The following is a 12181-nucleotide window of genomic DNA, read 5'->3' as shown; positions in this document are numbered from 1 at the left end:
TCAAGTGGTAGAGAGGGCTTGCCTAGCATGTGTGAGGCACTGGGTTTAATCCTCAGCACCACAAAAAATTAAATACATAAAATAAGTTCATTGACAACTAAAAAAATATTAAAAAAAAAACTCGAAGAGCAGGTATTCTGAGACAATCTCTGGGAAGGATTGAAAACAGAGGGATTAGGAAATATATATTTAATGAAAACAGAGACCTCAGTACAGCTCTGAAATGCTGGCAGTTAGACCCTGACCCTCCAGGCCAGTCGCTTCTGTATGGCTTCAGGGATTCACCAACAGAGGCCACCCAGGTCTTCCAATAGGAGCTCAAAATTGGCAAGCCCTCCTCATGCTTTCAGAACTTCCAGTCAAATCTTCAGGCTTATTCATGAGTAGAAAATCAAGGGTCATCAAGCATTGGAGAAGACTGTAATATGGAAGATACAGATCAGAGCAAACAGACAAAATCAACCTGGAGACACAAGAAAACTATAATCAACAATGTTGAGAGAAAATTACCTAGAAAGATAAGGGAAAGAGTTAAGAGATGGAAAACTGGAGAAGAGATAAGAAAAGCTGAAGAAAAGTCCCAAAAGTTCAGTTTTTGAGTAATGAAATCTTTTTAAAGGACAGAAAATAAGTGCAAGAATTTCACTAATGAAATAAGTAAAAACCACTTTCTTGGAGCTGAACAGTGAATCACCAGATTTAGAAAGCCTACATTGTATCCAGTACAATGAATTAAATGAAGCCACACCTAGGACCACACTTTTGACATTTCAGAACACAGAAGACAAACTTGCTACAAACTTCCCAGGAGAGAGAAAAACAGAACACATACAAAGGATAAGAGTAGCTTTGGAGTTTTTATCAGCAGCTCGGAAAGAAGACAATGAAGTAATGCATTCAAAATTCCGAAGGAAAAAAATACAGCTCAGAATTTGGCAGTCACCAAACAATCCACTGAAATAGAATATTATTTTCTGATAAGCAAATTGTTTAAAATATTTTCATGTACCTTTTCTCAAGAAATTACTGGAGAATGTCACTCCAGCAAAGTGAAAGATTAAAAAAAAAAAAAAAAAAAAAAAGGCTAGGGGTTTCAGATTATAGGAAAAACAGGATCCAAAAAAAGAAGGGAAATCCTAAGAATGACCCGTGTATACTGGACCTGAGTATTGTGACTGGAGACAGACATAGTGCTGTCAGCAACAAGATTCCCACTGATATTGTACCAACAGGCTGCCTGAATCAGACACAGTGACCTGAGATAACAAAAAACAGCAGATTGTTCTTTCAGACCATATATCTGCCAAATATAAAGGACCAGGCTTACATGACAGACCTCAGATAACCCAACCCACTGTCTTCCCCCAAATGAGTTTTTAAAACTTACCAGAAGAGCTACAAATGAACTATAACCCAGAGATTGATGATAACATTGCCCGCCCTTACACGGCTAGGTTTGCTTTATTACTCAGTTTTAAAAACTAAACAATGTATTATTGTTTGTATGACAGGAATACATATATAGCTGGCAAAAATCTGAAGATAAGATTGACACACACACAAAAACAGGATAATGGTTATTTGTGGATGGTGCAGAAAGACAGGGAAGTGGAGTTAGAAGCACCCAGAGGGGTAAGACATTGCAAGCTCTATTCTTAATCTGGATGCTAGGCACATAGGTCATTATTGCTTATTTTTTATCCTTTAAACAATCGTCCTATTTTTTTTTTTAATGAAGTCTTTTAGATGTATGATTCAGTAAACATACAATTACAGCACAACCTCCCAAGGTAGAAAGTCCCTCCTTTGACAGCAAAGCAACTTTTTATTGACACACCTATCTCACTACCCATGCCCTATCAGCACACCTCCCCACCCCAACAAAAAATCCTTAATTACAAGCCATTGCTTCCTGAATATTATTCATGTGTGGATCCATCACTTTGTGGTACAATGTGATGGTTCAAGAGACCAAGGTCAAGTTCATAGGACACAGAGAGCCTGTGGTTATCAGCCCTTTCCTCTCTTTATCACAGTAACATTTTGGTTAATTTTACAAACATTTTGCTACCCTCTTTGTCAGCATTATTTGTGGCAACATTTACTTAAGAATAATATCTTAAAAACATTTTTTAAACAAATTAAAGTACAAGTTAAAGGTAAGAATGAGAAAAATCATTCTGAAAGCACAGTATATAGAATTTAGATCTAGGTAATTCATCATACAAAGTTCCTCTCTTCATGGACATGCCTAACAAGATGGCAACTTTTGAAAGCAGCTCCAAATAAGACACACACCTTATAGACTGCTAGGGTTCTGGAAGAGAACACTTAATTTCTATCCTCTACCCTCTTTTGATCAGTAATGTGATCACTTCTCCATCATGAGGCATGAGGCACTCTCTAAGATGGTTAATCATTAAAAGATGTATCTGTGGGCTGGGGTCAGTGGCACATACCTGTAATTCCAGCAACGCGGGAGGCTGAGACAGGAGGATCACAAGTCCAAGGCCAGCCTCAGCAACTCAGGGAGACCCTAAGGAACTTAGTGAGACCCTGTCTCTAAATAAAAAATAAACAGGGCTGGGGATGTGACTCAGTGGTTAAGTGTTCCCAGGTTCAATCCCTAGTACCAAAACAACTCCAAAAAACAAAAGTGTATCTGTGGGTCACTTGCGCCAATGTTTCCTGCTCTCTTCCCGGTCACAGCAGTCACAAGGTGTTGCTACTTGTGTGGCATACTCGTTGTTGCTCCTGCCAGGCATCCCCAAAGAACCAATAACTTGGCATGCTAATAACCCATCCATTCCTGACAAATGCAGCTTCTTGGATGGGAAGGTTTGGTCTGAATTTACAATAGCAGATAGAGGTCTTGTTTTCCTGAAAGCCAGGGGGAAAAGAGCTCTTGAGGACGAGATGGTCTGATCTTCCAAAATGGCAGCAACTGACAATAAATGGTTTTGTATTGTTTTCCTAATTTCTTCTTCTAAACCATCCTCCCTATTGCTGAAAATGTAAAACAAATGGAAATATCACATGGCACTTGTCACAAATGTTTCAAACTCGCATGAAATAAAACGGAAAAACAGAAGCAAGAACAATCCAAGGGTCGTCATCAAGTTTTTTGTTTTATTTAAGATTTTAGTTTTAATTCTGAAGAAAGAGGTACATTTCCTTGTTTTTAGTTTTAGCATCAGGTTATAACCAGGTTTCTGTTTGCTTTTCTCCTGTCTTTTCAATACTGCACAAACGTCCAGAAACTACAGGGTTACGTAAAAGCTGCAGGCAAGGAGGTCAGAGATTTGCTCCTGTTGGTGATCTTGTGGCCCCAGAGCAGTGCTATCTCAGAGTGCCCTCGTCAGGTGGATTGAAGGTCAAAGAAAAAAAGATTCTGACAGAGGAGAAAGACTGAAGAAATCACTTATATTTCAGCTCTTATATTATGTATAGGTATTAAATCTGTGAATACTTTTTTTCTTTAAAACATTTGAATTTACTTTAAATCTAAAGCCAAAAATTTTTTCTCCTTTAAAAAAATCACTTCTCCCCTCCTTATGCTCTTTAGCAATAGGCCAGTTACTACTTCAGATCAATTTGTCTTTCCATCGACTTCCAATAAATTCTTTTGCTTAACGACATAATCAAGTCCTCCCCCATCAACTCAACAAAAGAATTAAAAATTAAATTAAAAGCATTTTTCCTGCAATAGTGATAAGCTGAATACAAGACGGATGCCAGGATCACTGCTTTCCCCCATGCATCTAGCAATCTCATTTAAATTAACCTGGTTTTCAAACTTCTGCAGTTGATAATGCATTTCCTTGACCTTTCCTATAGATTAATCGTCATTTTCTGCTAAGCAGATTATGTCATTATTATGCGCAACAGACAAACAGTAATTTTCTAAGTATCGAGACTGCCCTTTGATTTCTTTTTTTCCCCCTCTCCTTAAAAAGGCATTTTTTTTTTAAACATTCAACAGTGTCACTCAAATGCTGAATCAACAGAAACTTTTACAATTAAAAAAAAGATGGTAATGACCCTGTGATCGCATTGCATCTGGGGGTAGGGAGAAAAAAAAATTGATCAGGAACTGGATTCTTCAGAACATAAGAGATGAGAAGGGAGCTGTGGGTGGGCTGAGAGGGAGAAAACAGGGTGGGACAAATCCTGCATTTTCTAATGTTTCTCCTCTTTGCCTAGTGGCGGTCCAGTGTTGAACTCTGTAGTAGATCTGCGGGGGTTTTGCTGGGGGGTCTGAAGGCCGTCTGAAAGCCGGGGGGTGGGGAGTGGAAGCTGGAAGGATTTGAAGGAGGAGGGTAGGGGCTCCAACTGGCTCTGTGCAGGGGGATCTGTGTGCTGAAGGGGGCGCTGTGGTGGGTCTGCGACGGAGCAGCACTGGGGCCGTCCATTTCTGTGAGGGCCTGAAGGGATTTTAGCCAGTGTGGAGGATTGTCGTCTTGAAGAGAGTCTAAACTGTTTCCTGAAGATGCTGGAATACCTAAAGAGAGAACAGAAAACAGGAGGGAAAATGGTGAGTCTGTAGAGGAAGAATAAGAAGTTCACCAAATTGAAAAGGCAAAAGTGATTAACTTATCCAAGAAAAAATGCAAAGAAATTATAATTTGAAACTTCTTCCAGATAAGACCTTTAAAACCTTATTATGTTCCATTTATTTCCCCACTCCAGTAATGACTAAGATTTATTGTCGCACAAACTCATGCCCCTCTTCAACTAGCGACTTAGTCCCCCCACTGTCAGAGACATAACTGCAAAACAAACAAACAAAAAACCCTATTCCCCAGCATTGAATGACAGTATTTTCCCCACTGTGCTTGTCTTTCTCTAAGAGGGATACTTAAACAAGATAGCCTTATAATAGAGAGCTTTATTAAAAAAAAGTGGAGTATGTTCCTTTTAAGACGGCTCAGTCAGATCCTTTTGTACTTTGAGGCCTACAAAATACACACATGCTGCCAGACGTGAACACCTACTTAGACGGAAAGGAGCAACGAGGCACCAAACACCTCGGTACACAACTAGGCCGACAGTTGCACAGACTGTGTAGCCTTGAGAATCAAACAGGCCACCCCGCACTTGTGGCATTGTGGAAAGGAATGTATGTTGAAGAGACCTCTGCTTTGATCTAATCTGTGCTAAAAATCAAATGATGGCTGTGAGTGGAGCTGAGGGGATGAGGGAGTTACCTGTGATGATGGCTGGGTCTGTCCAGCTGCCAGGGCTGTCCCAACTCACGCTGTCGGTGGTGGCAGTGTTGGACGTTGGTGCACTGTGGTTGGCGTTGGAGGGGGAAGAAGAATTGGGCAGTCCACCAAAGTTGATGTTAATGTTGGGTAGAAGTGCCCTTAGCCCGTCCTGCCATTCCTTCATATTTAAACTCTCTACAGAACTGCTGTTGTCTGGGAGATTTACCAACAAAAAAATGAAAGATAAAAAAAAAAAATAAAAGCTGACGTTAGAAACATATGTTGTTCTTTAGTGGTTAAATGGGAGAAGAGTCATTCTTTCTTTATTGAGCATTTAAAATGGGCTGTCCTAGCAAAATAAACTGGGTTAGGAATCTGCTTGTGAGCTCAGAGCCCCTGAAGTTAAGGGAGGGGAAACCTGCTTAAGGATCTGGAGAAGGAGCTTCTTGTCTCTCTAGCCTCTTCACCTCTATGTGTGTGCAAATCCAGTTCCAAGAGTCAGTGCTCCAGAGCACAATCTAGTTCCAGTTACATCATGAAGTTTCAGTTAGTGAGGCATTTAGCCAGTCAAGCTGATGCACACTATAAAAAAATCAAGTCTGCAAAGTTCAATATAGGAGCTTATTTCTGAGTCCATTAAATGGAAGGGAAATTATTGTATGAAGAATAAACATAAGCCAATAGAACAAGAATAATAATTAAGTTCTTCCTGATTATAAAACTGTCAATGCCTTTCAGAGGACAAAGCAGTAATGAATAGGCTCTTGATTTTGAAAAGGGTATTTTTCTGTTAATCACAAAGACCAAGGAGGCAGGGGCTGCGACACCTCTTGGATGGAATAATTTCCAACAGTCTGCTACTCTACTAGAACATCTCTACCAATTATTCAAAAGCTAAGTTCTGGAGTCCTAGAGTTTCCAGGGTCTATTTATGAATAATGTCAAACATAAGACACTAATAGTAAAAAGGCTTTTTATAAATTCTGACTAAACTCAGTTGATCTACTACCATTTAGGATCCACACAGTATAACTAACTGGTGGTGGTGCTGGGTAAAGTCTAATAACCACTTACAATACTTGTTTTTTACTGAAAACAGAATCGTGAGTCAATTTACCAACTAGAAAAAAAATAGAAAAATATTTCTGGTTCTACAGAATTAACAGTCAACATTGAGATTGAGGAGGAGGAGAGTGTGAGGAGGATGGGGATGATATTCTATCAGGCACAGTACATGCCATTTGGGAATCTGGAATTTTCTTTTTGTAATTGCTTTGCACCAATCACGGGTCTGTGCCAAGTTATTTCAGGTTTCATCAAGTGAAGCACGTATTTATAAAAAGAAAAATGAAAAGTACAACTAAATCAAATAGAATCATCTCTGACCTTGACTAAGATGAAGAAAAGGTACTGTACACTCTACAAACAATAGAAGGAAAAAAATCAATTCCTCAAACCAACTTTCTTTTCACAATTATCCTTCTCATATCTGCATATTATTTTACATTTGCATTGTGTTGTCTAATTTACAAGGCACTCTCATAATTAATAATTATTTCATTTGACCCTCACAACAACCCTGTGAGGTAGGCAAAGGAGAAGGAATAATCTGCGTTTAAAAGATAAAGGAACAGATTCAAGAATAATTTCCCCAGGTTCACAGAACTCATTATTGAGAATTTGAACCCAGACACTATCTGTATTTAAAAAACAAAAAATACCAAGCACTCTTTTTATCTGCTTAATATAGACTATTGGTTGGTTTTTTAAATGGGTCAAATATTTAAGGTAAAACCAGGGACCAATGAGATACAAGATTAAAAGCAGGAAAAATGAAACACAGAAGCTTTATAAATCTCCATTGGCCATGATTAGCAAGATAGAGAAATACTGTTCCTGAAGGAACAGATTGGACTCTTTGGATGGGGGGAGCGGGGTGGGGTGGGGGAAGATTCTAATCCAGGATACAGCCCTACTTCCCTAACCGTATGGGGCATAAATAAGATCACACTGATAACAGAATCCTAGAATACCTTCAATTACAGGAAGGTGTGTGGCCGGTACATTCTAAACTTTAAAAGCAAACTCGAGGCTGAATAAATTTAAAATGGTTCTTAACTAGGCATAACCAAACTCTCAACAAAGAGAACTTCCTAGGAGGGAAATACAATTCCTCTGAATAAAAAAGATGGTGTAGAACCATATGGGAAATTTTCTGGAAGATAGGTGGCTAAGGCCACTGAGAAGTCTATGCAAATGAGGGGCTCCTCTCTTCTATTGAGCAGGGGAGAGGACCCTGTAACTCACTCAAACCAATTTGCTCTTTCCTTTTGCTTTCCATTTAGTAAGAAATGAAATTAAAGAACACTTAATTCTGCATTTGCAGGATAACACTTGCACGTGTATAAAATTTATTTAAAATTACTATTAGTATAAAGTCATAAGACAATGAAGTAAGAGGTCTGTGAGAACTCCTTCACGCTCTGCATAGTTCTGAATCTTAAGACTACTCTAAAAAATAAAGCCCCCCCCCTTTTTTTTAACAAAGGATATTTGTTCCTCTGATTTCAGAATAAAACAAAGTGAAACGATGTTAGTTGGTGAAATTCACCTATGGCACATGATAAAGAAACAATGGAAAAACTTATATCATTCCAGGTATACTAGGATTATATGCTACTCTGGGAAATAATTTAGTTAGCTTATGATTTTAATAATGGTGACCAACAAAACAAAATAAAACCAGAACAACGACAACAACAACAAAAAAACCCAAATCATATGTCTAGGCGTTTGGGGAGCCTGAGAACACGAGTGTGTGGTTTATAGTGAAGCAAAAGTGAGACAGGGAAATGGATCAGACTCAAGTAGCTTAGAAGAGAAGTTAACTTCACTATTTCCTCCACTTATAGTTAGGCAGGTGTTGGCACAAAGAAAGGGTAAGAGAGAGGCAATCGGCTAAACCCTAACCTCATCAAAACACCAGGTGCACCTGAAACTAACCCTTTACACTCCCCATCATCAGTGCCTCTGACTCAGGTTTATTTGGGCTCTGGGCTTCTAGTAATCGCATTCCTTGAAATACATACAGCAGTTTGTTTTGCAGTGCTGGGGATGGAACCCAGGGCCTCACACTTTAGGCAAATGCTCTACCACTGAGGTACACCCTCAGCCCCACGGCAGGGTTTAGCAATGTCCAACACTACTGATATTTTGGACATTATTTTGTTGGAGAGGGGTCTGTCCCGTTTAGCAGCATTGTGGGCCTGTACCACAGGATGCTGGGAACACAAAGCCCCCAGGTTTGAAAACCAAAATTATCTTTAGACATTGCAAATGTCTGGGTGGTGTGGGGGGTGAGTGGGTGGGGTGGATGGCAAAATCTCCCCCAGTTGAGAACCACTATGGACACAAGGGAAGCTGATTGCTTTGTTTGTAGAGTTCTAAATAATTCCAACTGAGGACACATTTCTCCTTCAAAAAGTATGACTGACCAACGAGTCAACCTGATTTAAGTTCATTTCCCTTTATTTATATGAGAATTCACACTGGGAATTCAAAATATGCAAATCAGTAGGTCTAATGCAGAAAACGGTGGGCTGAACACTGCAGCTGGGCAGTGACTGGGCAGCCGTACAACTGACTGTTAATATAGCCTTGGACATGTGTCCTACTCAGTCTTTTATAATCCCAGGACCCGACTTCATAAGTAGGAATAATGTCTGCTTTACTCTCTCATAAGGATAAAATGAAATAAGAGAAGGAAAAGCAATTTGAAACACATTTATTACTTGATAAATGTCTAACAACAAATGCTTCTCCAGTGGTCAACCCTGAACAGATGGTTACCTTTCCAACAAGTCAAGACAGGGCATTTCTTATTTGCAAGGAACTGGCCCTGTGCGAAACAGTCTCTTCTTAGCAAGGTGGGGATAACACCCGACATTCTCAGAGGTACGGTGTAGTCACCGTATTAGATATACTCTCATCACCAAGACACTGCAAAGACTAAGATGTAGGAAACACTTTAAATTTTCCATAAGAAAAGTTTTAGAAGATCAAGCAAATTATAATGAAAACCAATTACTAAGCACATTTTATATTCAAAATGATACTAATTTTATTTTAAAGTATTTAATTAGGATAGAACACTACACAGGGGAAGAACTGCTTATTGCTAATATGGTTCAATATTTTATGACATTAAAAACTAGTTTTATGTTATACAGAAAGGTATGACATATTTTCAGTTCTAAACAACCAAGATGACAGAGGGGTAAAACTGTAATATTTTTCTTTTGTGGGTAGAACTTAAAGACATGCCACTTAAAGTACTTTCAGGATGCCATACACCACTCTCTTATTCTCTTGTGTGAGAAGTCAATGACCAGGTTCCATGGTTCAGGAAGCCTTTTATTAAAGAAGATAGTATGGTCAAAAATTTGCCAGCTTGCCAGCGGCCTAACACCTAACAAGTCGATCCTTCCATACTGAGCATGTTGACAAATCTACTTTTTAAGCAACAATGATAAAAAGTCAGTATAAAACATATGTGTGAAGGCTGCCAAGCTAAAACGCAAAGTAACTCTTGACTGAGCGCCTCCAGTGTGCAAGGAGTGCAAAAGCTCTTAAACCATCATCTTTGTTCTCAATAAGCTTGAAGCTGTCCCAATGACAGGAAATGAAAAGGTCAGCAAGTATAGTCAGACAAAGCAAGAGAAGAAACATCCAGGGTTCTACATCACCAATAAATACCAAAAAAGTCCGGTGAAATCAGAGTATGGTTAAATACATGTGTAGGAACTTCCTGGGGGCTGAAGAAGAATGGCATTCAAGGAGTCAATTTTAGTTACTGCACAGGGCCCCTGAACCTGAAAAATCTCGCACCAGGTTGAAACTGTCTTCAGTATTTCTATATAACATTGGACTAGTCCAACTACTTACAGGAAGTAGAGAGAAAGACATTATAAGCAATGACTATAGTACAAGATAAAATTAGGCTGTGTTCAGACATCAGACCTTTCAGAGAACATCATAAAACGGGAGAAGTCAGTGGCTTAGGCAAGTACACACAGTCAGCACGAGAGTGTTTCTTTACTTTGTTCCTCAGATCAACCACTGTATCTTAATTATTACAAAATGCAAAATTACAGAGAGCAAAATGTAGGTAAACCTGCTCTTTACAAAAAGCTGTCAATGAGCTTTTCTGGTTTACATAAAATCTTCGTCAGAAAGAATGGAGGAAATTGAGAGGGCAGGACACTAGGCCAAAGCATCCACCCCACCCTGATTCCATTAATTTCACACATTAGGGTATCATGGAAAATTCCATTTGAGAAAACAGATCCACTGCTAAAAGGATGAAGACAGAAGATCTCCATAAATGACAACACAAGGAGATCAAACATGCCACAGACAAGCCCTAAAGCTAAAAACTATTCCAGGTATTTGTTTCCACTAGTACATTCTTCTACCATCAGATCAGAATATTATGCCTTCTGGGTATTATTTTTTTAATTGGTGCACCAATTTTTTTAATTGGTGCATTTTTTTAATTGGAAGCACTCTCAGTATTTTTGCTTCTATCTTCTTTTTGGTGCTCCTCTCTCCTCAAGTCTTTTCATGAAACAGTGAACACACACACATTAATTAAACCACCTTGATGCCAATGAATTCACAAATCAGTTTCTCCAGTTTTTATGTTTGTGTAAGGCAGCTGGTTCACACTTTAAGTCTGAATCCTTACGTTTCATTATATCCTGCAGAACCTATGGCCAGAGATCTCACATTTCTGAGAGTGGTCAGACACACCCCAACCGGAAGGAGTAACTGGGAGCCCAGGACACAAAATTTTCCTAAAGTTCAGCCTGTACTTCATTCAGTTTTTAAGCCATATCTAATGATTACTCCATCAAGTCCCAATATACAACCTGATTTTTCTTCTCAAAAGTTTTTATCTTCCGTCTTCACTATTGTCCTTTACAGTTCAAAATCACAGGCTCCTACTTCTTGCTTGTAGCAGGGCACAGGAAACAGCCTGTCTTAGCCCCTACACTCCCTGCCTTCTCCAGCCCACCTCACCCTATTATATATTATTTCCTACCAGTTTTAGATTGAAGTCCATTTCCACACTACTTATTTCAAGAAAGTCTAAGTTCCCTAAAACTTCTACCACATTTCTAGGGTTATGTTCATTATAAGGCAAGATCAGTACTGCAGAGTAGAGTTGCCAGGGCACAGATTTAAAATCTGAAGGGTCTAACAGGTATGAAAGTGAGTTTAGACTAAGTGAAAATCTTTAAGAACTCAAACGAAGAGACTTTGGAGCAGAATGAAGAACTTTAACAAAGTAATAGCAAAAAAGTCAAATTTGTTCACACTAGAAGGAAGTGGAAATGACATAAATAGAAAAATCTGGATCAACTAAATATGATTTGTGCTATCTGAACTTTACTTCCTGCCATTCTCCTTGACTAGAAGCGTTTCCTGATCTTCTCAATTTTTACTCAATCTTCCAAAAGTCTGCTTTTTTTCTTCTACTCAGATCATTCCAGATGACAGAACTTATGGACTGAACAACACTCACGTGGCATGTAGCTCAATGTCTTAGAAATTTTACATTCTTTGAGATGCAGACTGGAAGGTCTGACTTGAGAAGAACTGGAAAGTGACTTTCCCCAACAAAGTCTGTTGAGTTATTTTCTGTATGGTGCTATGAACAAATGGTTCTCTCTAAAAATCTTTCTGAAATCAGGAGGAAGTTTTAGAGTTCAAAAGACCTCTGTGCACGTAAACTGAGGGAAATGAGAAACACCACGATGATGTGTTTATATGTTTCAGATGCCAAAACCAAGTGTATATACTTTTTAAAAATCCAGTGTGTCATTGTTTTAATAAGGAATTTTTTGCCCTGGTACTAAGAATTAAACCCTTTGCATCATGCACACTAGGTAAGCACTGTACCACTGAGCTTC

General features: G+C 38.9%; 1 protein-coding gene across 1 annotated transcript in view; it reads right to left on the bottom strand.

Moving 5' to 3' along the window:
• Positions 1-3118: 3118 nt before the first annotated feature.
• Positions 3119-12181, bottom strand: part of Cnot4 (CCR4-NOT transcription complex subunit 4) — a 119317-nt gene continuing 110254 nt past the window's right edge. The window contains 2 exon segments of the mRNA XM_047560201.1: positions 3119-4501; positions 5208-5420. Of these exon segments, the coding sequence (XP_047416157.1) occupies positions 4200-4501; positions 5208-5420 (515 nt within the window). The 3' untranslated portion in view covers positions 3119-4199.

The sequence above is a fragment of the Sciurus carolinensis genome, chromosome 8, assembly GCF_902686445.1.
Source record: "Sciurus carolinensis chromosome 8, mSciCar1.2, whole genome shotgun sequence".
Classification (NCBI taxonomy): Eukaryota; Metazoa; Chordata; class Mammalia; order Rodentia; family Sciuridae; genus Sciurus; species Sciurus carolinensis.
This window is presented reverse-complemented; position numbering and strand designations above follow the sequence as displayed.